We start from the raw sequence: 27,881 nt of genomic DNA on the forward strand, positions 1-27,881 counted from the left end.
GGATATCCAGAGCTTCTCAAAATTAAGGCAGATACATAGCATTGACATATAAATAAATTACAAGTAAAGTAAATTTCAAATCCAGTGCCATTTTTAGCTTAGTCAAAATGGTCAAAAATCATTTTTTTTTCGAAAAAAAGCAAATTCCTAATAAGGTCAACAAGCAAGAATGTGATATGCTGTACCCCAGCTGTTACTGGACGCTGGCTGTTAATGCGGTCTCGACCAAAATGCTTTGTGAAAGCAAAGTAACCCTACTATTAGCAACACCGCGAACCATGAATTTCCATCGCGCTTGCGCTTATTAGTCTCATGTGTGAGCTGGATCCTATTCTAGCTGACTTTGAGTGAAAACCGGGCTGCTCGCCATCCAATCACATATCGCAAACAAATCAAGATGAGAACTCCAAACCTCAGAATTTTACGCAACTTGTAATAACCACTTTCCTCCTTCCACTAACTCCAAGTATTCTATCATTTGGATTTTGATGACACATAGGCCTCATTTTTGAGCCAAGGCTGTAACTGCAACTGGCGCAGAAAGCCTTGATCATACTGCGAAAAGTATCCCGTTGAGAACCCGAGAGCCGGAGCGGATGGCTCACAGACGTGGCAAAAGATGTCCACACATTGTTACCCTGACCAGTTAGCTCCTTTCAGTTGGCAAAAAAAAGATATCACGGGTGAAAGGCAAGAGTCTAGATATTCCAAAATCATTCCCCCTGCAACCTTTCATCTGAGGTGCTACAGCACAGGTAGCTTCGTTCACAGGCTACGCTGACAACTTGCTGTCATCGCCTCATGAGCTGCAGTAATTAGGAGGTTACGACCCGGCAAATCGGGCTATTGTTGTGGCTGTGCACCGGAGCATGGTTATAGTGTACTCATGCCAGAACAAACCTCTCTCAGGAAACTTCATTTTCTGTCCAGTTGCTCAGATCCCAGCGTACAGTGCGGTTCTTCGTTTTTAAGGAAATGCCGCCACTGTTGAGAGAAGGCCGCTTAATAATCCATGCGGGGCCCAAGAAAGTCTGCAGATTTTCATTCCTCATGCCAGCACCCATGTCATGGACCTGGTGGCAGAAATTAGCAAGGAGAAAAGGGCTAACTTGGCACCCATCGCGTGTTTCACTAAGACTGAGTCGAAACTCCGGGAGACAAAACAATCAGCGATGATGCCCTCATTTCATTACAGAGAGTGTCAGTGCATGGACTTCCATTATTTAATGAGTTAACCCCTTCTTGCACAAATTCTTATTATTATTTTTCTTTTAACACTCACAGTCTTGAACACACTGACTGTCATCGCCGGCGCTAGGAGTCCAATTCCTTTTGACTGGGACAGGGGAATGAACCTTTGCAAACGGGGGCTGATAAAACTAATAGCTCACACGAATAGCATTCACACAAATATGTTGCAGAGGCGCTTTTTATGGTGTGTTTGAAATCCTGAGTCATGGTCTTTAATCTCAATGTCTCCATAATGTTTGTATTAGTGTCTAACAGCATGTCTGTGAACCCCCGCACAGCAGAAAATGCTGCCTGTGAAGTCTCCTTGATGTTTTCTTGTATAGTTGCATGGGAGTGAACACAAATATTCTAGAGATTTACATCAAATTATATCATGTGCGGTGCAGAATTACAGTAAAAGAAGCAAAACCACCGCTTAGATGAAGTCTATATGTCCATTGACCGTCTTCTTATCAGACTTGATCGAGTCTTGAGATGGTCGTAAGGCCATAACTGTCCACGAGTGCAGATGTAAGGAACCTGGGTTTGATTTAGAAGAACCCAAAACAAGGCTCACTGTCACAGTCTCAAATCAGACCCAGGTGTGTGTGTTTTCTCATACAGTCTGTGTTTAAAAATACCATTGCACTCAAACATAGTTACACTGACCTATTTCTTCTACCACAAAACACAGAAGGCCCAATAATGGCATTCTCCAATGTCAATACTTTCACTTTTGCAGTCTTTCTTTCCACCGCATGTAAATGGGACACCGGGGCACATAATCTATATTATGGATTTTTTTACATCCTGGCCGTTTTAGGCTTTGCAAAAACAAACGCAGTTGGGACTTTAGTGTGAAATTGCTCCAGCAAAAGTAAATCTTGTTTGCTAATCTCGTGCGTACACAGATGAGGGGAATCATTTCTGTGCTATGAATGCTTCAGCGTCTGCTTTGTAGATGGAAAGTAAAGAGTTGGCTTGACAAAAATCAAGATTTAATGATTTTCAAATTGGCAAAAGAAAAATATGACTCACCCTTAAAAGTGACTATTTTGCTTCAGTATCAGCAGTCACTTTTATGATATTAGATTTTTTTTTCATATTATTTAATCCATTGTATGACATTGACTGTATACGTCTAATTTATTTGAACTGGGAGGGCTTACTCATGTTGCGGTGCCATTGACATCACTAGACGACCAATTCAAAGGGTTGAAAAAAAGTACTTTGTTTTTTCTTTTTTATTTGACCATAATATAAAGTAGGGGTCTATTGCAATGCTGTTTCACACCATTTTTGCTCTCATTACTTATGCTACAAAATGGGATTCCCCAAAAGAAGCCGCCCTACTAGTGGCCAATTGTTCTTGGGCATTGTGTGTTTGTGACTTTAAATTAAAACCCAGTGGGGTGACAAGGACACTGAGGGGCTCCAGTCAGTTGTCCTTGGGGGTTGGGTTTGACTATTTGTCCTTGCACATCTGGCCACAAGAGCAACTTCCGACTCCAATTAGGATTTCCCAAAACTCAATAAAGGAGATTATTGGCCTGCAAAAACACCAGCTCAGACTCTCCCACCCACAGCCACCTTCCTACTACCAGCTGCTACGCTCATTACACCATTGAGGACAACAGTTTCACTTCACTAACAGCTTACAATGAGCCAGCAACATCCAGCAGCAGATAGGCCAATTTTTTTCCCCCTCACGTTTGACAATTTGACATGCAAATTGAAAGAATTCCACAACCTCAATGAAGTATTTGCTCATGCCATGTTTGCATCACAGTGGATGACAATTGTGTGTATTCCAAGCCGTAGTTGGGCAGAAGTGGCAGGGTAGATGGGCTGAGTTGATTGGGGGTCCAGAGAGGCTGCTTGTGTGGCAAGAGTGATCACACAGTTAATATTCAAAGGGCCCGAGTGTGTTGTAAAGAAGCCACTAAATGGAGGTTGACAAAGCGCATCGGGCAAATAAAGGCTGAGTAGTCCGTGTATGTAGTGCAAAGCATAGTGAACAGCAGCTTTGCTGAGGTGGTCATGTATGAAGTCTTTAGTGAGTTATTAAAGCAGGTTAGCCTCCTTTTTCACCTCTTTAGTTTTTTTTACTCTTGTCATACGAAAGCTTCTCAACCAAAGGTCTGTAGGCCAAACCTTTTTAAAAAAATATGTTCAATTTGGACAGTCTGGTGGGCGAATGGTTTGCGCATCGGCCTCACAGTTCTAGGGTCGAGGGTTTAATCCCGGTCCCCAGTGTATGGAGTCTGCGTGTTCGCCCCGAGACCCTGACAAGGATAAACTGTGTTGAAAATGAATAATTAAAATATTTTTGGGGAAACAAATTCTAATAACTGAAAGGAAGAAAGACAATTCAAAATTAAGTGTGAACCGTGTGTGTTTTCCTCTGGGAATTTTTGTTTTGTTTCATAAAACTGACCTCACATTGTTAAACTCTTTGGCTGCCATTGACGGCAATAGACATCTAATCCATTTTAATTGGAAGGGATGGGAGGGTTCGAATGATTGTTTGTGTATTGTTGTCAATTGGTGCTTTCGATAACAATTCCCCTTTTTTTCCTGGACTGGCAGTGAATGAGCTGAGCTAATGCTCACTTTAGAACAGCTATCAGTGGAGTGACCGCTGTCTGTGAAAGTTTCAAATCTTAGTGATTTAATTTCATTTCCTCAACGCTTACTTCTCCCTTCTCTTTTATTCTCACCCCTTGTTTCAGCAACATTTGAAATGTACGTGCTTGATGTTGACAAAATCTGCGCAAATTCCGTGCTGCATAGCACACTCATAGTTAGTTCATCCATCTAAAACCTAATTATTCCCCCACGCTTCTTGATGCCAAGCAGTGATGTCACTACATAGAGACAGTGGGAATATTGGCTTCGTGCCTGAGGTCGGATTTGCTCGCAGAGTGGGGCCTTTTTGTTTTTATCTTTTAACAAGCACTTTATTGGCTATGTGTCCTGGAATTTCAATTGAAAATTTAAAAAGCTGTTTAAGGGAGAATGAACAATATATATTTATGTCATACTCAAAAAATCTTGCGTTTCGATGAAACGCGGCCCCCCAAAATAAAATAAAAACTAAATGTAGCATTCACTCTTCGGAGGATTAACCTGACCATTCTGCTATTGCACCCAACAGCTTGATGACCACTATTTCTTAGGATTCAAGGTCAATTTGGGTAAAAGCATGCAAATACAGAAGCCATAAGAATTAGGGACTGCCTCGGGCATCCCCTTGCTGCTCCTCTCATTCGCTCATTTTCACATGCATTCACTGGCCTTCAAACCTATTCATTCATACCAAAATGTTGCATAACAATGCTGCCTGACCTCTTCTAAAGCATAGGGGGTGTTGGTGAAACATGGCACCCTTAGGTGCGCCTAACCTAAAACTCCAAAATATGATTTCAAGTCAATATGACCTACTTTACCCCTGTCATAGACAGTGGTCGCTACAAAGGACTGCTATCAAAAAATGCAAAAATAGGTCTGTTAAACCTTTGTAGGGCAAGTGTCTAATTTTTGTCCTGTTTGTGTTCTTTTATATTTGTTTTCTATTGTCGCTGTCAGCCTGCCCAGTTCAAATGGATTGGACCTGTATTGCCATCACTGAGGTAATATTGATTTTTTTTTTTAATGTTGCAGTATATTTAAAATAAAAATGTGTACTATTTCTATTTATTATAGATTATTTATTTTATATATATTATTTTCTATTTTTTGAATTGCATTATTATGCAGAATGTGATTAATTGCAATTTAATGCAATTAATCCCAATCCCAATTAATCAAGTCTTAAAACTAATAGAATGTTATTAAAAATCATTAATTACCTCTTTCATTTTCCGTACTGCTTAATCTAACAGGGGTCGTGATATTAAGATAAAATAAAACATCAATACAGACTGGTTTCTACCCTGACTTGTTATTTTTTAAGTCATTGGCAGCCAATGAGCTCAAGCCTGGACAGGTTAAAAAAGAAAATCATTTGTGCATGGCAGAGTTAACTATGGAACACAAATGAACTGAAGATATCAAGACATCTGTCTGACCCCTTTTTCTGTCCTTCAATAAGATAATTTTTATGACACTTTCCTGTTGATAGTCTGAGATGTTGGTGTCAGCCTGCTCCTCTTGGCAAGATAGTGGTTCATATTTCAGTGACATATTGTTTTTTTTCCTGAGCGCATAATAATAAGTAAATGTAGGTCAGATAGATGGGAGGACTACACAAGCATTTTTTTTCCTCCTTTTTGTACCAGACAGGCCTCTCTCCTTTCTGTCTTCAGACCTTTACACACAGGGATCTGGCATGTTTGGCAGAAGGACCAAAGTGACAGAACCAAAGGATGAGTGACAATGGTATGGTTTGAACAGTTCCTTGAGTTATTTGGTCCAATCCAGAGGGACGGGCTGTTGCTAGGGTGTGCGGAGAGAAACAGACAGAACTCTCGGCCAGCTCTTTGAAACGAAGCAGGCCTCACACATTTATACCACTTTCCCTCTTTAGAAGCGCTGCGATCTCCTCCAATTAGCATTATTATCCACCATTACTTCCCATCACTCTCTCTGAGCCTTTATGAAGCACTCAACCCTGAGAGGATCTAAAGAACTCAACAAGGAAAGCCTCAATAGTCATGAGTGATGTTGACTATTTCAAAGCCGGAAGGGGTCTTGTGTGGATTATGTGCAACTGAAATTCATAACGAGTGGTTAGTGCGTCGGCCTCACAGTTCTGGGGTGGTGGGTTCGATCCCGGATGGGTCCTCACTCTGTGGAGTGAGCATGTTCTCCCTGGGTTTGCATAGGTTTTCTCTGGGTACTCTGGTTACCTCCCACATCCCAAAAGCATGCAGGGTAGGCTGGTTGGGCACTCTAACTTGCCCCTAGCTATGATTGGTTGTCCGTGTCCTTGTGCCCTGCAATTGGTTGGCCATTGATTATGGAATGAGCCCTCTCGCAGTTAGCTGGCATAGGCTCCAGCACCCCCGTGATCCTTATAAGGATAAGCGCTAGAATTCATAACATGTTCATCAAGAAAAAAAAATCCTTTCTTGATATTTTTTTCTTAACATCGAAAATTGCCATATTTTCTTTTTTTAATGGCTTTTATGAGGTTACAGATAAGGTAACAATTCCTCAACTGGTAGACAGACAGTTTGAAGGACACGTTTACACAAACAACCGTTATCGCTTAAATAACACCAAAGGAAAGAGTCAAAAGTAGTGTTGATTTTGCATTTTTGCAGAATTAATGAGAGCTCTTGTGTTGTATCCTTTTCCATGAGTATCTATCTGGAAAAGAGCAAAAAGCATATCTGACAGTATTTGAGAGCAGGATAGAACATGAAGTACGGAACAAGGCAAACTCATGGAAAAACAAACCCATGTATTAATGTTTACTCCTGACATTTTCCTCTGGCAAAGTGTTGTGAAAACACTGGATAGGCTCTAAAGGAAACAGACTAAATGGATTATCTTACTCTGCCCTTAAAACCAAGCGGGGACAACCAGATCCAGGACCAGACAGACGCAGAGAGAAAGCAAAATAGAGAAAGTAAAAAGAAACCCCGTGAAATACGGGTGTCGAATCCCTAAAGGCCAATGTCTTGTTTGAAGAGCCCCGAGGTTCAGGTCAAAGGTTTCAGGTCAGGCTCAAAGGTTATCACCATTGCTTTCGGGTTAACTGAACTCTGAGTAGATGAGCACTTCTTCGGTCGAATGGATTAACCCAGTGAAGGTATTGAGGTATTCAAACCGGTGACCAGATGTGCATTGAAATCCCCAGATACAAGCATGTGCACATTTTTGCACGCTGTTTGGAACTTCAGTTGAATTTCGGGTTGCTATTGGGTGTGCCTCACAGTGGCGCTGGGGCGTGCGACAGGAAGTTGGAGAGGTGTTGAACCCTATCATCCTGTTGTCGCCAGTCACACCTACCTGTTGTCGCCGGTAGGGTGTAAAGAGTTAACTGGAATGTCTACATGCTGTCAGGGTAGCCCAGTCACATCATAAAGCCATCCCAGTTCATTTTTTTTTTTAAAAATGCCAGATAAGACGTTTTACTTATACAAGTCTATATTTTCATGTCACGAATGATGCATTGTGGGAGTATTATTACTGTTTTAAGTAAGTATTAAGGGATTTGTAGTTCTTCGAAAATATTACCATATTGTTGTATGGGTTAGGGATAGGGCCGTTTGTCTCATAAAACTTAATAAGTAGTAAATAAGCAAATATTCATTAATCATAAAGGAGAAAAAAATACATTTGTCAATACAAATCATCATCAAAGTACAACTGGACAATTGGATTGGATTGGATAACTTTATTCAAACATTAAAGTAAAAAGTATATTTTCTAGACCGGATTTAGAAGTGTATTCTGGGGAAAAAAAAGCTTCTTTTGTGATTAGTGTCAAAAGCAGAAAAATATTCAAAAAAGACCAGAATATGCAACAAAACCAAAGATTTGGTCAAAGTTGCCCACATTTTATATAACCAGCCGCAAAAACTTATATTTATCTTTCAGAAATAGCCCATTTGGGAGGGAAGCCGACAAATGTTGAAAGACTGTGTAGTGTATGTGTGTGTTTTTTGTTGGTTTTGTTCTAATACAACTCTGAAAGAAACAAATCAATCACACTGGTTCATAATGAGAAATGGAAATGAGTCGTTTGTGACAACAGACCTCTGAGGTTTGGCCCAGCACATGAACCTAGACCAGACAGAACAGTCACCCCCAACACACACTTCTGTGAATGATAATGGCAAATCCCATGTTTGACGCCTCCCTCATTTGGGGGATGGACTTATGGCACATTCTCAATGGTCTTCCAACTGTGACCTGAGCAAGACATAGAGGAGGGGATGCGGGGGCTGTGTTTAAAAGAGGGAGGCAATACATTCACTTCTCACTGGCATGATTCCCAAAAAAAAAAGTTTTGCATCCAATGTCACGCCGGGTGAAATGGTGTACTCGGCCAACTTTTATTCAAAAGGCTGCATCCCCTCTTCGTGATTGTTTGTCTCTCAACTGGATGTACCTGGGGATTGTGTGATAATCCATTCAATGGGATTTTTTCCAACCTTGAAGAGTGGGGTTATGCTCAAAACCACATTATCCAAGATCGTGACACGCTGAGACCAAAGACAAAGTTGTTACTTTTGTAGTGATTCACAGGGTTTTTGGTATTTAGTAACACTCACATTGAATGTCTTTTTCTTAAAACCACATTAATGAGGTGTAACCACTGGCCTTAACAAAAAAAAATCCTGCATCCTTATTGGCCATTTTGAGACGAACAGAACAAGACTTTTGAGGTCCAGACCAAGACAAGAATAAGACCCCCCCCCCCCTAAATGTTTCTCACCAAAAATAAATAAATAAAAACAAAAATGTAAATTAATCTTAGAATTTTGCACAATACCATATTGTTGGTGACTGCGGTGAATTATATGGACAACCCCTCATAATTCTTATCTGTGCTAAGCATTGCAGAGCAAAGGGAAGTTCCTGAATTTGGACACAGTTTTAAAAGTGGATTGTTTTCACTTTTCATTCGTACAGTCAGCGACACAAAAGACTCTGTAGTTCCTGTAATTGTTTTCCTGAGAGATAACCCAGAAAGGAAGTAATTGTGTGAATCTGCAAGATTGTAGAAAACAAAACAAAATCTCAAACACGAGTTTTTCGAACAAAAAAAAAGAAAAAAAAGAAAATCCCCTTCCTGGGATGGTTTAACAACCTTCATATAACCATGGCGGAATAAATAGCTTCTCTCTTCTTGTTACTTCAATGACCAAGACACCAGGCAATTGTGCCTGAATGCGGTCCCACGCTGTCTCCTTACTCAGTGGAATTTTTGTTTGACTCAAGAGGACAGGCAAAAGCATAGTACACACTAAAACGTTTTAATCTCCCAAGATCAAAAGGATGTTACCCCATGCTGCACTGTTCAGTGGCTCCTTATTGGATCAGAGCAGACTGAGCAGGACAGATTTGAAGGACCTTAAATGAAACCGGTGGCGACCCACTCACTCTTGCAAATTTGGGTAGAAAAACAAATCCAGAAAAATAAGGATATAAACGTCTAAATTATGCAACTGCATGAATTATTGCTGCATTTTATTTGCTGATTAGCTTTTGTTTTATTGCACCCCCTGGCAAAGATAGGGAATGTAGTGGTCATCTGGCGACAGTTACACCTTTTCCTTCCAATTCTTTCCCGGTTCCTTTCACAATCCTTGAGGTCCTGCCCATTTCCGACTTGGCAGTCTTTGCAAAGATAGCGAACAACTAGACACTTAATTTGCCCTGATATGTCATGGGGTCAAATGTTAAGTTCACAGCTCTAATAATCTTTCAGAATTTTCTAACAGCATTTAAAGGAATTCTCCAAACAGACTCAAATATATAAGTCCCGCTTTCTCCTGTATTTCTGTGAATGAATGAATTACATAAACAGGATACCTGGAAAGGGAAAGAACTGGGTGGGAAACGATAGGATTTGAAGTGTTGAAACAGCCGCATGAATAAATAACTTTACAAAAGGAATAAGTTCATTACGTTCCCAGAGGTACTCTTGGATAATAAATGGACTTTGTTAAGTCACAACATAGTTATAAAACAGAAAAAGTTGAAAAACAGCTCTGGGTCACTTACCATGAAACGGAACTTCTCAAAAAAGGCCTAATCCTTTATTGTGACACAGTCCGCCATTATGTAACTTAAGCCTCCATCAAAATGTTCTCACACAGTATGAAGACCGTATAAGTAATCACCTATGGCATGATCACTGTCAATCTGTTTAACGAATGGTCGCCATTAGTGCAATTCAAACACAGCCAGTTCCTTGCAGGTGGCAAGGGATTTTAGGACCATACAGTGGCGTATCGTACTGAAACCCCAATAAGAGGCTGATTTCAACTCTCGGGTGGTGACCTTCTTTCCGGACAAAAAATTTCCCTCACCATGACTGACTCATAAGGTAGGGCCTATTACGCAACCTGTGAGAAGAGAGGGGCAAGTGGGGGGAGTCTGGTCAGTGACGGATGATCTATTTTTCTGGATAAAAGGTTTTACAAAGTTGTTTTTCCCCCCTCGCACAACACTCATCCTATTTGCTCAGGGCCCGACACAGTTCAATGATTTTATGCTGTAACTGTCACTGATGAGGAAGGCCAACCATGATTGGCAGAAGGCGAGGCCTGCAAAGTGAAAGATTTTTCTATACCATTGCAATAACTTGTGTTGCACTGATACCCAACTGTGTGGTTTCTATACTGTAAAAATAAATTTTTAAATATGAAAAATATACTATTTATTTTGTTTTAATGTTATATGTTTGGTATGTAAAGTAAACTTGACAGTGCCACTTCCAAATTCCTACTGATTGGGCGTCTAAGAGTGATGAACCTATTGGTGGGATGGTGCCTCTCGACCAGAGGAAGAACTTTTTTTTTGCACACAGGTTGCCATTGACACTGCTATACGTCCAATTCATTTTAAATGTAAATACAATATTTCTAAGTAATATCCTTTTTTGCAATAGTCTCGGGATTACGGGTATAATTGACATTTGAGCAATGGAGGACCATGCTGAATAATCAAATTTAAATGATGAACATTAATATTTTTTCTTCACTTTTAAACGCCAAGAAAATTCTATTCTGTTGAGAGAATTTCAATGCATTTAACAAGAATATTCTCTTACACATGTTTTACCTGTTTTCTTGAAGAGACAATATATCCCACTTTTTGTTGTAGGTAGGGTGACATCTTGTGGTCACTATTTAAAAGACAGCTCTTTGTTGACATCATGATTTTAAGGAAGTGTATTAGACTACATTCACACTACAGGTCAAAACCGATTTATTTGACCATAAGAGACATGTCTCTATTTTTTCATGCAATCCATTTCCCCCACATCCTATGTCCATATAAATTGACGCCTTGATGTAGTTACTTATTTCGTCACAAGACGGCAGCATACGTGTAAACAGTGTTTGAATCTGGCAAGACGAGGAAGTAGAAGCTGCCTTCGCCAGCCAATCGGCAGCCGGGGCTCAATATTGAACCTTTGTTTTGGTGTGTTGGCTGCAACCACACACAAATACAGTTTGTTTTATGAAATTTAGTTTTAATAATTAATTTCCTCATATATTTTTGTATATGTTTACAATGAAGCTATCAGAAATTAAGAAGTTAAAAGTGGCCGAGCTTCGGTCGAGGCTTAACGAAGCCGGTTTGGACAGTCGGGGGCTGAAGGGAGACCTTGTGGAGCGCTTGTGGTCATTTCTGGATGACGGCTACCAGGGAAAGAACACACGAAAACGAGACACTAAGCGACAAGGTAGGAATGATGTGATTGCCTAACCACTGAGACTTACTGATTAGATTTTGGTATAAAGACCTGCGATTGCCTGGCCACCAACTCAGGGAATTCTTCTCTCACATTCCCAGGGGGTCTTTGACTGTTAATAAGATTTGAAAGGATGTCAAATCCAAGTCAGGATGTTAGGCTTCCCTGTAATAAATGATTAGTCTAAGATAAAAAAGTGAAAAAACTAACACCGTTTCTCCCCAAATGATAACATTACAGCAGATCCAATTCCACCCTCTTCCCCGCTGGTGCCAACAAATAACACCCAGACCCTGGAAGTGGAGGTGACGCCCCCTTCCTCCCTATCACCATGCTCCCCCCTTGAGGAAGTATCCAGTGTGACACCACCGAGTGGACCGACGGACCGGGGCCAAGATTTCCACGACTCGGCCACACAGACCGAGGCTGAAATCGTCCCTGATAAGAACGAGGTGGAGGTCGAGGAGGAGCGAGGTCGCGCCTTCTACGAGTTTAAAGAGGAAATTCGATATAAAAGGTAATATGACTGTGTTGTAATTCTTTGATTTGGGGTTTGATTCAACAAAAAGGATTTTGCAAAGATCTTTTTTCCAACACCAATTCCAACAAAAATGTTATTGTCCACCAGAGCCAAACCACCACAAGCTCCGCCAAAGAAAGAGGAGACGGAAGCAGATTATGAAGATGGAGTCAAACTGCATTCAGGTGAGTGCTTGGATGCATTTTTTTTAATCACTCGACTTATTTCTGACTCGACCTGCATTATTTTATTGTATTTGCACTTAGATGACAGTCACCTACACTTTGATGTGGGCTCAGACGGCGCTTGTGGCCAACCGCGATTTTGGGACAGATTTCCCCTGCTATGGTCCGGAGGCAGACTCTCCCACGGGGTCTCACAAGGCAGAGTGGGCTTCCAGGTGAGGCTGGAGAAGAGGTTGTCAATCTCCAAGCCGGACGCTTCCCAGACCGACCAGATTTACGGGATGAGGATTGGATGGTCGGCTGCCCAAACATCCCTGCTGCTAGGTAAACTTTCACCGACAGCCATTTTTTTAGTTTCATTTTTACTTTTTGGCATGTTGTGTGTTTTACAATTTTTTCTTTGGACCTTAAGGAGAAGAAGAATTTTCATTCGCCTATGATAGACGTGCTAGAAAAGTGACGTGCGGGAGAGAAGAAGAGTATGGGGAACCATTTTGCGAAGGGGACATCATTGGATGTTACGCTGTGAGTGAACGTCTTCTTGAAACTCCACAAGTTTACATGCCAGCAAACACAGTAAATCAATTACTCTACAAAAAGTAACATCACTCTACATGAGGTAAACTGATTAGTCACTTTTTGTAAAGTTTTATCTGTTTTCCACTGGAGACTCCATTTTTGCTCATTTCAAAAAGTTAAATATTAACAATTGTTACCATGATTACATTTTTTGAAATTATTAATCATTATTGTATTTTCCCCAAAAATATATATTTCCCACTCTAAAATGTATTGTCTGTAAACTTTGATTTCGTAAATCTTTAAGTCTGACTAATGTCATCCCGCAGGCTTTCTCCACAGAAGGTGACGTTCTGCTCTCTTTCCACAAAAATGGCCGTTCTCTTGGCTTGGCCTTTTCCCTAGAGACGTCTGAGCTCCGAGGCCGTGCTCTGTTCCCTCACGTGCTGTGTAAGAGTTGCGTGGTCCGCTTCCTCTTGGACCCCACGGATCTTCCCTGGTATCCAGTTCCTCCGGGTTTCACCCAACTGGCGGCGCTCCCCCGCGAGCTGAGATGTCGCAACACATCCGCACCGAGCTCCCCAACCCAGTGTGAGGTGAGTTTCTGGTGTTGGGTCACAGCAAAACTTCTACCCATCTCCTGAAACTTTCATCATACAGTGAACCTGTGCAAATTCACAGTTCGCTATTCGTAAATGTTCCAATTTACAAACTCGAGATTCGACATCTGCACGCAAAAGAAATCCAAAACCCTCCAAAAAATCTCAGGAAATCAACGTACACAAAATTTGACGTTTTTTGAAAAACATGTATGGTTCCACCGATATGTAAGAAATAATATTGACATTTCCAATGGCCCCATTTATTTCCAGTGGGGAAAAAATGACCCAAGATCAATGGAAAGTGACCAGAAAAAGACATCAAATCAGCAGGAAATTACCTAGAAATCTCATAATGTGAGCAGGAAATAAAAAGGTATAGGAATTGATCCAAAATCAACAAAAATCAAGCCATAAGTACCATAAAATGACTCAAATTTGACTCATTGCCCTCCATTTGTAAGGATAGACTTCCAAATCATTTAAACTGGGAGGACAAGATGTGAATTCTCCTCTTTCGGTGCCATTGACCGTGCAAGACCAGTCAAAATAGATAGTCTAGAACAGGGGTGCCACTTACGTAGACCGCGATCTACCGGTAGATCGCCAAGGAACTATTGGTAGATCGCACGACAATAACATTTTGATCCCTCCCCTCTGTCGATTTGCTTAGCTAACACAAGTTAACAAGGAAGTGACCTGAAAATGCCCCCAAATGAATAGGAAGTGCTGAAAAAAATATAGAGAAGTGACATTGAGAGAGACAGAAAAACACCCCCATGCAATTTCTCCACAAATGACATTTTGTAGTTGAATGTGTTACTGTTTGTGTCCCTAGATGATATTAATGGTGGGCCTGCCTGGTTCCGGAAAGAGCCACTGGGCCAGAGCTCACATGCGGCAGCGTCCAGAGAAAAACTACAAGCTGCTTGGCACAGAAGTGCTACTCGCGTGCATGATGGTCAGTTGCAAAGCATCCCATAGCACATCCACCCACCCACTGGTCGTGTCATCCACATGACTCAACCCTTTCAGGGCGGGGGCACGAAGGAGCAGCGGCTCCAGCAAGCCGCCCAGTGTCTGACTGAGCTCATCAAAATAGCCGCTCACACGCCAGGCAACTACATCCTGGACCAGGTAACTCTGGGAAATGACTACAGTCAATGTCAGTGTAATATCACAATGTGCTGAATTTTGTATTATTTTAGTCAGATCACAACCATCTTTTATTTTTTTTCCAGTGCAACACCCACTTCTCTGCACAACAATACAAGCTGCAACTGTTCTCCGGCTTCGGGAGACGCACGGGCGTGGTGCTTTTCCCTTCAGCCGACGAGTGGAAAAGACGACTGTCGGAGCAACGGAAGGACGGCGAGATCGTTCCTGAGACCGCTCTGCTCAAACTCCAAGGTGGCGACCGATTCACCATTTTTTTTGCCTAAGTCGCTTCTAGTAAATATGATTGCTCCTGTCTTCCAGTCAGCTGCAGTCTTCCTGAGCAGCTCGCTGACGTTTTGGACGAGGTGCGTTACGTGGAGCTGGCGCAGGAAGCGGCGCAGGCGCTGCTGCAGGCGTATAAAGACGAAGCCCGCCGGCTGCTGCCGCCTCTTGCCAAACCGGAGAAACCCAAGAAATATAAACCGAAGAAGAGGCCGTATCCACATTGGCATCCACCACCTCATCATCCACACTTAGGAAGCCAATTCAACGGTAGATTTTATCAGCCTATTAATCATCACTTTACATATTGCACCAATAACATTTTTTGACTCCTGGCTGTGTGGTATTGTACCAATACCATATATATATATATATATATATATATATATATATATATATATATATATATATATATATATATATATATATATATATATATATATATATATATATATATATATATATATATATATATATATATATATATATATATATATATATATTTAATTTTACGAGTAAGTTACTACATGTTCAAAAAATTATAACATAATATCACGTCTTGGTCAGACACTGCTTACTGCCTACGCTCAATCCATTTAAAGTGGGAGAGATATTAGAATAGTTTGATAACGGTTTGAAACTAGACCTCAAAAATACATATCTTACACAGTATGGTAACGTTATTTCTTAGTACTCGTCAATAACGATGACATCATTTAAGTGACCTACAAGTGCAACACTCTTTACTTTGATAAACATTTAATTTTGAGTAAGGGTTATTTATTAAATGACTTTTTATTATTTGATTAAGCACTATTTTATGGGAATGTATTGCTTCAAATTGTGTGCTGTTAATGATGATTTACATTTTCTCCTCCCTTTTAAGCCTGGAATAACATGCAGTGTTGGAGCCAGCATGTGAGTACAAAATAATTTCCCCACAACCAGATTTAAGAGAATCCCATTAGAACTGATTAAATGTTATTTTATGTTTCAGTGGAATGTACCTTATAACGAGCAACCCACGTACTACTGCGGCGGCTATGAGAGCTAACGACGAAGACACGGACGGATGTGAGGAGTAAGGTTTGTGTTAAACAAGAAAAAATATGCTTGGCAATCACGGCTTTCAAAGATCCACCTGATCTTTATGGAAACTCCGTATGAAAAAAAACTGCCATTTTGAAAGAACATTTTTATTTTAAATATTTCAAAGAGTAGTTTTTAGTGTTTGCAGTACAGTTTGGAATCATAGTGTGGGTGTCCCTGAGAAATTTGATTCTGTTAAAGTAAGACTTGAGGCTTCACAGTCTGGAAAAGCAGCACAGCTCCCTTAGCTGAGGGACACAGCTCCGACCAAAGTGAGCTGCTTACATTCAGGTGGGACAATTCCTGTTTGGAATTTTTAACATTTTCAAAATGCACTTTTTGTGCCCATTTTTAAATTGAGTGGGGATTTCTCACCGCGCAACTGAGAAACACGATGTCCGTCGATTCGCTGGCCTCCGCTCCTCCTTTCCAGTACAACTCTCGGACTTGGTCGGATGAAAGCGAACAACTCAAGACACAAAGACAAAATTGACACTTATAAAATGGAACGCAGAATGCAAAATAATTGCAGTTCCATAAACCTTCATTTGTCTTCATACAGTAATATGTAGCGTGTTTTGAATCCCCCTGACACGTAAAAACTCAGGTACTATCTTGCATCTCATATTTGAGAGTGACTATCTGCCAAATCATTCACTTTTCTCGCTATAGAATCAATGTTCTTATTCTCATCCACTTACACCACCATTTTTTTGACAGAGCAAGTGGTAATCGGATTGGATTGGATAACTTTATTCATCCCGTATTCGGGAAATTTCATTGTGACAGTAGCAAGAGGGTGATTAGACAGAACAACAATGCATGAAGATTAAATTAAAGGTATATTATTTTTAATACTAAATTACAGAATAATTCCAATGGATTGCTTGTCTGATAGTGACAAAGTAATTAGTGGGAGGGTGCATCTATGCCAAAGGAAGAACACATTTTATTCTTACACACATTGACGGTGCAAGACATCCCATCCCTTTTGAAATGGGAGGGATGGCAGCAAATGAAGTTGAAATGGATTGGGTGTCTGCTTGTGATAAACCCATTTAAATTCACAGATAGTATTGGATACTGGTAACTATTGGTGCAAGACTTGTAGAATTCTCAAACGTGAGCACTATACCTGATGTAAAACTCCACATTTAAATTCACAGATAGTAGTATTGGATACTGGTAACTACTGGTGCAAGACTTGTAGCATTCTCAAACTTGAGTACTATACCTGATGTAAAACTCAGCACTTGGTCTTCCGGCACTGGTGTGATTCAATGCCATGCCCATGAGTATTGGCTCTCCCAGGGAACAAAGAGGAATGTTGACCTAAGGACAAAAGAGCAGTAGACAGTAGTAAGAAGAACAGGAAGTGGAAAAATAGCCCAAGCTGATGTTACAGGCTGCCGCAAATAGTCACCAGAGGGTTTGGAAAATTTGCTGAATAGAATGCTGGAAAAAAGACCCACCTCGTCTCTAATCTCAGCGCAAATTGATGAGAAAAGCTCGGCGACAATGGCCTCCGGGGTCTTCCGAAGCAGATTCAGGTCAATTTTTGTTTCACCGAGACGCTCGCACACCACCTGATGATGACCGGAATGATTTTTAGGGTCACACAAATACCATTCTAACCACAACACTGGGGGAAAAAGGCTTAAACCCCCCTCCAGAACGGAATAATACATAGTGCGTTCATGTTATATTGTCTTTAAAGCTTTTTTTTAAAGAGTATATAAAGTGTACTTTGGGAAATGAGATGCCAATGTACTTTTTATCTGTTTAGTCAGTTTCAGGATGTGTTTACCATGAGATGTTTTGTGTTTAAATGTGTTTACAATGTTTTAAAAAATGTTTTATTAAATTTAAATGTGTTTGAAGCAGTTGGAATCGTATTAGAGAAATTTACTGTGATAAACAAATGTTTAGAACAATTTCAGGGTGCTTGCGTCAAGCTGTCAAAAACAAAATTAGTTTTATTTTGATATATGTATATATTTGTTATAACTCAGGCTTTTCTTATTTTACGGTTTTATAATTACTATTTAAATAATTGATTTTTTTTCACTGCTCATCAATATAGTATGGTTCAGCAACACGAATACTACAATTGGGTGTCAAACAATGACTGCAAGTTCGAGACCCCTGTCCTATGACTGTAATAAGTGCATTTTAAAAGAAAAAAAGGTAATTTGTCCATGAAAGAGTTTATTAACCCTTAATATTTATTTGTGAGTAAAAAGAAAATCAACTTTTGAAGGAGCCATTCTGGTAATTGTATTATACACAAAATTACGATACAAAGAGCAATTTCATAACAGTAGATTCCTGGGATCAGCGTATTTCACATTTTTACAACTTAATGCACTTGCTTGACCTCACCTTGGGTTCGGGGTGCCCTCCGGGAATGTCCAGCTTCCCCCCTGCCTCGGCCACCTCCCGACTCCTCCTGATGAACACCACCTGTCCGTCACCCGTGCACACGACGGCGCCGACTCCTAAAGGCTGGGCCAACAGCGCTTGGCTATTTCCCAACTCGGCTTCCCCGCGTCTGCGCAGCTCGGCCGCCCGGGACGACCAATTGGTACCCAGGTAGTCCTTGTAAGAAGTGATTCCCACCCTTAGCGTGAGCAGCGGCCTGGTCTCCTTATCATCTGTGCTTTGACTATGCATGGAGTCCGTGTTTTCAGGTGCAGCGTGAAAAGAATGCAGACGGAATTTGGCACCGTTGAAAAGCCACGGCTCCTTGGAAACCCGCGCTGTCCAAACTTCCTCGATGTGATGTTGGAGATCTACGTCCATCCGACGGTTATACCTGTGGGGTAACATTTTTTTACAAATACAATTCAATGTCCGAAGTCATATATACACACCCCCAATAAAGTAGTAATATGTGACCTTACTTTTCAGAGATTTCAACCTGCACTTGGGACTGTCGAAGGCCCCGCCAGGCTGCACAGTGCAGCAGCAAAGAAACCTCTGGGTCCATCACCCAGTTCTTCTCTTGGCTATTTTTTCCTAAGGTATAGTTGTTACATTTCACTTTATTGAGAAAAAATAATATTTAAAGCCTTTGATTGTTATGCTGAAGGATGCAAAATAAATTCTCAGTGCCAGCCCAGGTAAAAGGAAAAAAAGCTTTTTGTACAAATGCAAAAAGTAAAAAAAAAAATAGAACTAAAAGTAAATGAGCAATAATAATAAGTAAATAATTATGTTAATTATTATATTGTATTTATTTTTATTATTTATTATTGTATTATATTTTAAAACTATGAAAAGGTGCTTTTTACAGCCAATTCTTTTAATCCTAAATAATCAATATTAATCATAGTTACTGATAATAAGCCCCTCAAAAATAAATAAAAATGGTGCAAATATTTCTGAACAAATAAATATCATAATATCGTACCAAATATTTCTTTGAATAAACTGCAATAATTTGTATAACGCCAACATTTTTACCACCATATAAAATGACCGTTGCACCTAATGAACCTATAGAAACCAGAAGTATGTTGCGTAACAATGACGTCATACTCGATGTTTTAAAATTCTCTTGTTGAAGTAAAATTGAAAGCACTAATTTCATACTGCTAAGATTGGTGCGATGTGATGCTTCGTGCAATTATGTCATTTGCTGAAGTGAGTTCACTCTCTTTAGACAGGTACATAATATTATTAAATAGTATTAAAGTATACGTACTTCATTCTTCATCGCCTACCTAAACTGTGCCAAAGGCTGATCTACTGGATTTTTTTGGTCTGCCATATATAATTATTAAAAATTGGGGCGGGGGTGATTGAAATATTTAAGTTTTTGAAACAAATTGTAGAAAAAAATGTATAATAAACTCACCAAATGTCAACTGTGCGTAAAGTTCCAATAGATATTAGTGCGTTATTCGTTGTGTTGTTGTCAACTGTTACGACAGTTCTAACCTGTTTACGGTGACTGTCAAAAGTACTTTGTGAGCTCATTGGCTGAGGGAAATACACGTGACTAAAAGGTGAATATATGTATAAAACAATGTCAGGAATGTTATCAATAAAGATGAATAAATATATACACATTTTACCTGAAACAAGGTTATTAATAGGAAACATGCATACATAAAGGATACGGATATATATTTTTAAAGTCTCCTGTTGTGCGCCAAATTACCAATAATACATTCAGTTTTCTGTTAAACAAATAAAAGTCATTCTAGGGTTGGTTGAAATGGTGACACTATATGTGGTTGAGGCAGTTAAACACTAAGTCAGTGGTTTTGAGTAATATTTGCAATGCGTTGCGTGTGATGAATGATCGTCAGATTGAGCTCGGAGTACGTTTAAACATTTATTTTATTTTGAAATTAACACGTTCCATGTGCTGGTTTTACAACGCGTACTTGACTGTGTTGTGCAACTCCATCTAAAAGTACACTGTGTTATGAACTTCATTCAGTCAATCTGGTAAGTCAGTTTTCTGATTCGCTTTATTAAAAGGTTAAAGCAATTTCTTCTCGTTTCCCATCCTTGTTTACTATAACACCACGTGGCATGACAGTTTTGAATGCTTTTTTTATCATTTTATGAACGTGAAGCTAATGCTAACTAGCTAGCAGTGTTGATTAGGGGCAAACAAAATATTGTGCTAATAAGGCTGTAATAAAACTTGTAAATCTGTGTGCAATCATGTCCTTGTGAGTGAAACAGGCTAAGGTAATTGTTTCTTATTTTATGCTTATCAGAAGAGGGACACTTGGATAGTTGGTGACCTGATCCTTTTTGTGCCCTTCTCATGTAACCAAACAAGGTAATTGGGCGTGGGAACAGATGCATGCATACCTCATTCAATATTATGACAACAAATATATTTAACTTTTATTAAGCACCTTGTGCTTCACCACATTAAAAAAAACATGAATATGTTCTTCACTATTTAGTTTTCTAGTATAGTTCATACTAGCTCCACATCTTCAATTCAGTTTTTTCAACCATGAGTCCTGATAATCCCATGCTAATTGTGTACTCATGTTTTCCCCTGTAAAGGTACGCCGGGTGGTGCCACCACGGCCATCTTCGGCCATGCAACTGGAAGCACAGCTGCGCCTCTGCCATAGTTGCCTTTGGTGCTACAAAAGTGGATTGCGCCTCTTGTCGTTGAGCGCTGCACAAAAGTAATATATAAATAATCCCGTGTCTCACCATATGGGTCAACACACTCTTTGTTTTGCTCACATGCAACTATGTAGCTAACGTGGACAGCCACAAATATAAAAGGTCGTGCAGGCTCACATAATCGCTTGGTGCACACATCACAATGCACACACCCAATACTTGCATTCTAAACAGATTCTTTTGTGTTTGGCAATGTCACAAGCTTCCATTCACACTCACTCTCCTTTCGAGGGAAATTTTTTAGTCTTAAATGAAGAAAAGACATGCTATATTTCCCGAAGACATAAAGCACATTTACACAAGAACAATGTGCAAACTTTACACAGGAAAACCAAGATTCAAAGCCAAGATTTCTTAACTGAGAGGAATATATGATAACCTATAGTCTGCCCTCTTGTCCAGAAGCCAATAACCAGATCTCAACTCTGCTGTCTTACCTAGTTCAGTGAATTTGTGTATTTCTGTTCATCACTTGTTTCTCTACAGTACTGTGCTCTCTGTTCTTTTCATATCAGAAGTGGTGTCAACTACTATGACCTGCTGGGAATCAAGTCTGACGCCTCCTTAGATGAAATCAAAAATGCATTTTTTGACAAATCTAAAAAGGTAAGAAAAAAATCACTTGCAAATACACAACCTTTTTATCCCTTGAAATTTATCTCCACCCCCATAAAATTACATCCTAAGAGCTAGAAAAGAACTACCACATATCCTAAATTCCTATATAGACAGTACCTCAAAAATATGCATATGCATTAGCGTTTTTCATATCGACTGATGTGTTGAAAGTATCACACCGCTTGATGGCAGTGTTTCGCTACTTTGGACTAATTTCGGGTGCACGAGTAAAACCCAAATACTGTACATACTGTATCTGTCCTACCCACATTTGTAGTGTGTACTGTACTGACCCGTTGTTCATGTGCAGCTGCACCCAGACAGCGACCCCTCCAACCCGATGCTTCACAGCCAGTTTGTGGAGTTGAACGAGGCCTACCACGTGCTGAGCAAGAAGGCCAGTAGGAAGGAGTACGATTTCAAAATCAAACATCCCTATAGCGCAGGAGGTGGCCAGGCCTTCAGGTCGGCGTCCGGTCAAGCCAGCTATGGAACCAGGTGATGCCCTTTAACTGTTTGTAATTCTTTTTCTGGGGAGTATATACTAATACCAGATCATTTCAAGCAACCATTTTCTCCCTTGTCTGACTCTGCTTCACAGCGGTGCAACGGTAAATGACAACATGCGTTACTGGGAGCAAATGTATCAATCCCACACCCAGGAGATGTCAGAGGAGGAGAAGCGGCGGCGGCGCAAGAGAAACTTCCGCCTAGTGGGCTACTGCTTCCTTACAATGGCGGTCAGCATAGGGGCGCACTTTGTCTTCTTCAGGTAACACTCGAGTCACACAGTTTCATTCCCGGACACATATACTAATAGATAAATGCATAAATAAATATACCCATTTTGAATGTTAAAAGGGGGGGGGGGGGGGGGGAGTAAAACAGCAAATGCTGAACTTTTTATAGTCAGGGGCCAACACTTAATTGCTTAGCACTGCCTCCTACATTTAAGATAACAGAAATTGGGAGATGTATGTAAAGGATCAGGAGCTCCAAAATAGTCTCTTTGAGTGAAAATGAAGAAAACAGAATCATGCGTTGCTTTCTACTAATTTACATTCACTATTTGACCCATTGACAATTAACCCCTTTTTGAGCTAAGGAACCTCAAACATTAAATGTTCTATCTAAATGTTGATGATGAAAAAATATCACAAGGTTTTCATTTCATCAAACCCCTTTGCTTCTGCTTTTCACTGTTTGTCAAGTAAAATAGCTCATATTCACTTTTTTTTTTTCATTATTGCAGGAAGCTAGAAGAGGTCCACAACAACTTCATGGACGAGAAGGATCGCGTCATTACGGAAATCTACAACGAATCCAAAGAGAAGGCCAGGTGGGTGACCCATCCTTTTTATATTTGTAGGCTATGAATAATGCTGAAAATGTTGGATTCGGTTGCGGTGATTATGTTGTGACTCAGGTAAAATTAGATGTGACTGGGTGTTGTGTCTTTGATTATGGATGTGTCAGATGGCCTTTTTTTAGCTGGACAATGTCTGCTTCTTCCCTAAAAGCACTTTTTAAAAAAATTAACACGCTACTGCTTGCTAAATGTTACATTTCACATGAACAAAATATTCATTATTGGTTCGAATTCATTTTTGTGTCATTGTGGCTGTTTATTTCCAGAGTGAACGGTTTCAAGAAACAGACGGAAATCCTACGGCAGAAACACGCTGAGTTTTTGGACAAGTACAAAATACGCAACGGTGATGATAAGTAGGAGACGTTACTCAGGTGGGAGTTAGTTTCAGACTTTTACTCAAGCTTGTTCTTTACTCAAAAGGCGTTTATCCTTGTAACGAGGAATGAGACGGAGACTTGAATTGCCATCTTCTGTAATATTGATCACAAATGATGTCGCTAATTCAGAAATTTTCTGATGCCACTGAGATAACGGGACTATTTAAACATGCAGTGTCTAAAATTTCTCATCATTTCTTACCCTAATCACCGAACTTTTTGACACAAAGTTTATAAAATTGGATGGCTAACCACTCTGCGTGAAGAAAATCAGGAGAGGGTTATTATTAAACAATTAGGTTATAGTGTAGATGACAATATTTACTAAATAATATTACATTTAAGAAATTATCCATTCTAGTGTGAGATTAGCCTAAAACTAAGACTTGTTTCCCGCCACGGCGAGACTTGTGTCTTCGTATCTCGCACCTGGGTGATAGAGGTGGGCAACAAGCAGGGGGAATGATCAATCACGGTGTGATCCACCCCCAAGACCCTCAGGTCTGTCTGGGTGAATACATGAGTGCTCCTGGGGGGCCTTTGTGTAGGTCTTTCCTCCCCTTTACTGTTTTACTCCACTGTTCTGATATTGAAACGTACTCCTGGTGAAAGACAGGATCTTGTCACTGTAGAGTCAACATGCTGTATGATAATAGAGTAAGCGCTTTAATTAGGAAATGTCTAAGAAAAAGTCAGCGATACTGACTTAACCTTTTCAAGTGTATTATCACTCACTTGAATTGAAAAAAAGAAAGTGAGGAACAACAGGGGAAAAAGTGTTTAGGTCAGAAATTCTCCTTTTAGGGCCAATATGGAAGTAATCATGTATAGCCAGTGAAGAGAAGAGATAAGAGGTGAATTGGTGGGGACCACCAGTGGGGTAAAGCCTTCATTAGTACACAGCAGGACAGCATGGGAAATAGAGAACATCCCTGGAAGCAAATGGGAATCATTCTGCCCCCAAAAGTCAATTTTTTCTTTGTACATTTTCTTTTTCTTAACATTCGTAATTATGTCTCTTTAGCCATTACCTGAACGAGAAGCCTACTTTTTCGGTTTTATTAATTGTGAGGGTGCAGTTGGATTTGCTCCTTTCCTAGCCCAAATGGATCCCCCGCCTCTATGATAGACCCCCCGATGAAGGGAATAGCCTTTCCATCTTTTATTTAACTGAGACAGTGGCAGATTTATGACATATCCAGCTGAGTGGAAGATTTTCAATTGATACAGTGGGTAAAAAATGAAAAAAATAAGGATGCTCGTGACTCTTTACAGACATAAAATACAGTATTTAGAAACAAAGCCATTCATTTTTCATTATGGAAGTGGGAGGACAAGCATCACTTGGAGAAAGGCTTTCAACTTCAATGTATTGTAACTTCATTAGCGTACCTTGACTGTGCAATGTGACAAATAGACTGAGTTTGACATCCTCTCAGTTTATTAAGACAAATGTCTGTGTTGGTGGAAATACTTCACTAATTTGTCTTTCAAAGCGCCAAAATCAATTCAATCCGCATTGGCATCAAAGTCCTGGTGGATCAACACCTTTAAAGGTGTCATCTCCACCATGTTACCCATGTAATCCTCTATTTAGTGTATTCACACCTTTCTAATTCTAATGTCCACAACTTCCCTTACAGCCTGTAATAAAATGCCCTTATTCCCAACTATAAAACATGCTTTATTCATTTACCATGGAGAAACGACAACATGTTCTGAATCAGAAAGTACAGTTTATTATAATGGCACAAGACACGCATCATAAAAGTGCAAACATTAATGAAAATTCCCATTTTTAAAAAAAATTTATTTAGAAAATTATGGCAAAACTATTTTTTATCTTGGTCCACGATATTTGCGTCTTAGGGGTTGACCTTCAGCCGCTTCCTTCCTCGCACAGACGTGTTTCACCTTGACTTGCGAACAGTCGTCACAGTTTACCTTGCAGCACCATTGGAACTTACAATTGCAACTGGTCACCACCTCTTTTTGCCTCTCCTCCACCCTCAGGCCGCACTCATGGCAGAGTCTTCGGCAACTCCTCCTCTCCCACTGTGTCAGTCCCTCGCCATGCTGCACGCACTCCCGGCCTTCTGTTCCATATAGACCGAGACTGATGTTTTTCCTGCAGTAGTCAGGCGAATCCTCCAGGTAGATGAGCTCAGTTTGGGCGAGGCGGCCGAAGGAATCCACAAGGCCTCCCCGGCTCTCCGCGCTGTTACCTGCCCTTTTGCGCTTCTTGTCGATGTCCAATTTTCGGGCTTGATTGTACTTGGCCTTTAAATAATCACCTATTTCTCTGAAGTCCGACAACTGAGCCCAACACGTTTGGACAGTGCAACTTTCAGACATGCCATGACATCTGCAGATGCGCTTCATGGTCGCTTTCACGGCCTGTGGGAACATTTTGCAATTGTTTTTACTGCCCTGCCAAGTATACTGTGTATCAATGTTTCCCAACCAAAATACCTGCCAAGAAGTCATACATTTTAATATTCCAAGAAAAACATTTTAATATAATGAGATAAGAATTGAAACATGAAGAGCAACAAATGTATATTGTAATGTTACAGGATTCAAATGGTCAGATTACAAGATTACAGTCATTTTGATGCTTATTTTTAATTTAAACTGGACATTGGTGGATTTCACAGGCATCAACTTTAGGTGATGTACTGTCTGTGTGACCACAAAACTGCTTTTAGCGTAATATTAAGGGAGTTAAGTAATCTTGGGAGAAAAGGTCATACAATTACGAGAATAAAATTGCTACATCAGTTATTTTTACATCACGTCATCCGAAAGTTGTTTGGGGTCTGCGGACTTCAACTTTTGGTGACGTAAGATCGGTGTGCAAATTAGATATTAAAATACTTTTTGTGTTTCTTTGATTCCTGTAGATTAATCTTTGATGAGAATACATTTATATTGTAACTATAGGCGACAGGGTTGTAGAAGATTTTCAGCTGGTCATGCCTTGAGATCTTTGCAATACAAAGTATGCCGCAGCTCAAAATTGTTTGGGAAACACTATACACTTTAACTACTGTATATTCAAAACAATAAATATACTTTCAGTTTTACCCCCCAAATTTGATTTCATTATGCAGAATGATTGTTTTACAGTGCTAGGTGAGCAATCTAATCTACCTCGTTATCCACCCATCCATCATGTGAAAGTACATATACTTACAAGACGCCCAACTTCATTGTTGTGCAGGTTGACAGCAGCTCTAGAGTCCTGACCAGTCTCCTGTGCGTCCACATACTGTTTGGAAATACTCTCTCCGAATTCCACATTATCACTGCAGCCACCCCACAACCAGCCTTGACCACCTAAAACAAAAAATCAGCTAGTGTAGTCAATTTTTATAAAGAAAAATACAATAATTGTACAGCTAGGTGGCAACAGGCAAAATCTGCCCAAACATTTCACTCCACTGGAATGATCTCATCTCATTTTCTGAACCGCTTTATCCTCATTAGGGTCGTGGGGGGTGCTAGAGCCTATCCCAGGTGACTCCGGGCCAGAGGCGGGGGACACCCTGAATCGGTGGCCAGCCCATCGCAGGGCACAAGGAGACGGACAACCATGCACACTCACCCATATTTTGGGGCAATTTAGAGTGTTCAATCAGCCTACCATGCATCTTTTTGGAATGTGGTAGGAAACCGGAGTACCCGGAGGAAACCCATGCAGGCGAGAACATGCAAACTCCACACAGGTGACCTGGATTTGAACCCAGGACCCCAGAGCTGTGAGGCCGACGCGCTAACCACTCGCTCCACCGGGCCGCCCCCATTGGAATGATAAACAACAACAAAATGCACTGCTGAAGTAAAAGGTTTCATTTTGGAATCAAACCTTACCAATTTTGCCATTTTTGGAGACATCACAGCCACAGTTGTCAAGGTCTCCCATACTACAGTTCCTGGTCAGGATGTACATGACTCCTGCAGCACTGATGGCATGGACAAACGAGGTTTCTCTGGTGGCTGCAGACGCATCATATGGTTTGTTTTCACGTGAATGCATGTGCCCTCCATACAGTATGTGTTTTACCAACCATGTCTCAGTCCTTTGAGCTGGATGGCGCTTTCCGGGCAGTTCCATCTGTCCCATGTAAACTGGTGTTTGCACTCATCAATGCCAATTTGCGTGCCAACCTGAACGCTGCTAGCGTAGGTAAGATAACCCTGGAGAAAAATCAAAGGCAGTCATTTATTATGTCCCCTAAATTATACTAAAACACTCATGTTGCAACTGTCGTTTACCTTAGATCCCGTCATCAAAAAGTTACCAGCAATCCTACGTGGAAAATAATATTAGATCTAGAGTGACACTTGTGAGGATAAGCGGTACGGAAAATGAATGAGTCTAG

At 40.4% G+C, this 27,881-nt stretch overlaps 4 protein-coding genes across 5 annotated transcripts in view; 2 read left to right on the plus strand and 2 right to left on the minus strand.

Annotated features, from left to right (window-relative positions):
- The window catches only part of LOC144082687 (heterogeneous nuclear ribonucleoprotein U-like protein 2), a 36,221-nt gene extending 18,378 nt beyond the window's left edge, over window positions 1-17,843 (plus strand). The window contains exons 4-16 of one of the 2 annotated variants that reach the window (XM_077609974.1): window positions 4,819-4,862; window positions 11,437-11,602; window positions 11,852-12,128; window positions 12,240-12,316; window positions 12,398-12,640; window positions 12,729-12,841; window positions 13,165-13,431; window positions 14,273-14,395; window positions 14,470-14,571; window positions 14,676-14,844; window positions 14,914-15,144; window positions 15,761-15,792; window positions 15,872-17,843. In XM_077609974.1, coding sequence (XP_077466100.1) covers window positions 4,833-4,862; window positions 11,437-11,602; window positions 11,852-12,128; window positions 12,240-12,316; window positions 12,398-12,640; window positions 12,729-12,841; window positions 13,165-13,431; window positions 14,273-14,395; window positions 14,470-14,571; window positions 14,676-14,844; window positions 14,914-15,144; window positions 15,761-15,792; window positions 15,872-15,928 — 1,887 coding nt within the window. In that variant the 5' untranslated portion in view covers window positions 4,819-4,832 and the 3' untranslated portion in view covers window positions 15,929-17,843. Of the gene's footprint in view, window positions 1-4,818; window positions 4,863-11,320; window positions 11,603-11,851; window positions 12,129-12,239; window positions 12,317-12,397; window positions 12,641-12,728; window positions 12,842-13,164; window positions 13,432-14,272; window positions 14,396-14,469; window positions 14,572-14,675; window positions 14,845-14,913; window positions 15,145-15,760; window positions 15,793-15,871 lie in introns of those variants that run through there. The other variant, XM_077609975.1, reaches the window with a different exon arrangement.
- On the minus strand, window positions 16,055-19,913 carry LOC144082688 (uridine diphosphate glucose pyrophosphatase NUDT22-like). Its single transcript, XM_077609976.1, has 7 exons — window positions 19,823-19,913; window positions 18,867-18,981; window positions 18,346-18,778; window positions 17,436-17,549; window positions 17,198-17,295; window positions 16,339-16,432; window positions 16,055-16,266 (listed from the first exon to the last, which is right to left on the minus strand). The coding sequence occupies exons 2-7, from the start codon at window positions 18,950-18,952 to the stop codon at window positions 16,159-16,161; spliced, it is 933 nt and encodes a 310-aa protein (XP_077466102.1). The 5' UTR covers window positions 18,953-18,981; window positions 19,823-19,913; the 3' UTR covers window positions 16,055-16,158.
- A 372-nt stretch (window positions 19,914-20,285) lies between these two features.
- Window positions 20,286-26,591, plus strand: LOC144082849 (dnaJ homolog subfamily C member 4-like). The gene is made up of 9 exons (XM_077610300.1): window positions 20,286-20,421; window positions 20,700-20,764; window positions 21,001-21,128; window positions 21,645-21,735; window positions 22,058-22,245; window positions 22,349-22,519; window positions 23,000-23,086; window positions 23,383-23,490; window positions 25,510-26,591. Exons 3-8 carry the CDS (start codon window positions 21,037-21,039, stop codon window positions 23,474-23,476), a joined length of 723 nt encoding a protein of 240 aa, XP_077466426.1. The 5' UTR covers window positions 20,286-20,421; window positions 20,700-20,764; window positions 21,001-21,036; the 3' UTR covers window positions 23,477-23,490; window positions 25,510-26,591.
- Window positions 25,264-27,789, minus strand: LOC144082848 (protein Wnt-8a-like). The gene is made up of 5 exons (XM_077610298.1): window positions 27,775-27,789; window positions 27,567-27,696; window positions 27,370-27,495; window positions 26,693-26,835; window positions 25,264-25,893 (listed from the first exon to the last, which is right to left on the minus strand). Exons 1-5 carry the CDS (start codon window positions 27,787-27,789, stop codon window positions 25,336-25,338), a joined length of 972 nt encoding a protein of 323 aa, XP_077466424.1. The 3' UTR covers window positions 25,264-25,335.
- Between the last annotated feature and the right edge of the window lie 92 nt (window positions 27,790-27,881).

The sequence above is a fragment of the Stigmatopora argus genome, chromosome 9, assembly GCF_051989625.1.
Source record: "Stigmatopora argus isolate UIUO_Sarg chromosome 9, RoL_Sarg_1.0, whole genome shotgun sequence".
Taxonomy (NCBI): Eukaryota; Metazoa; Chordata; class Actinopteri; order Syngnathiformes; family Syngnathidae; genus Stigmatopora; species Stigmatopora argus.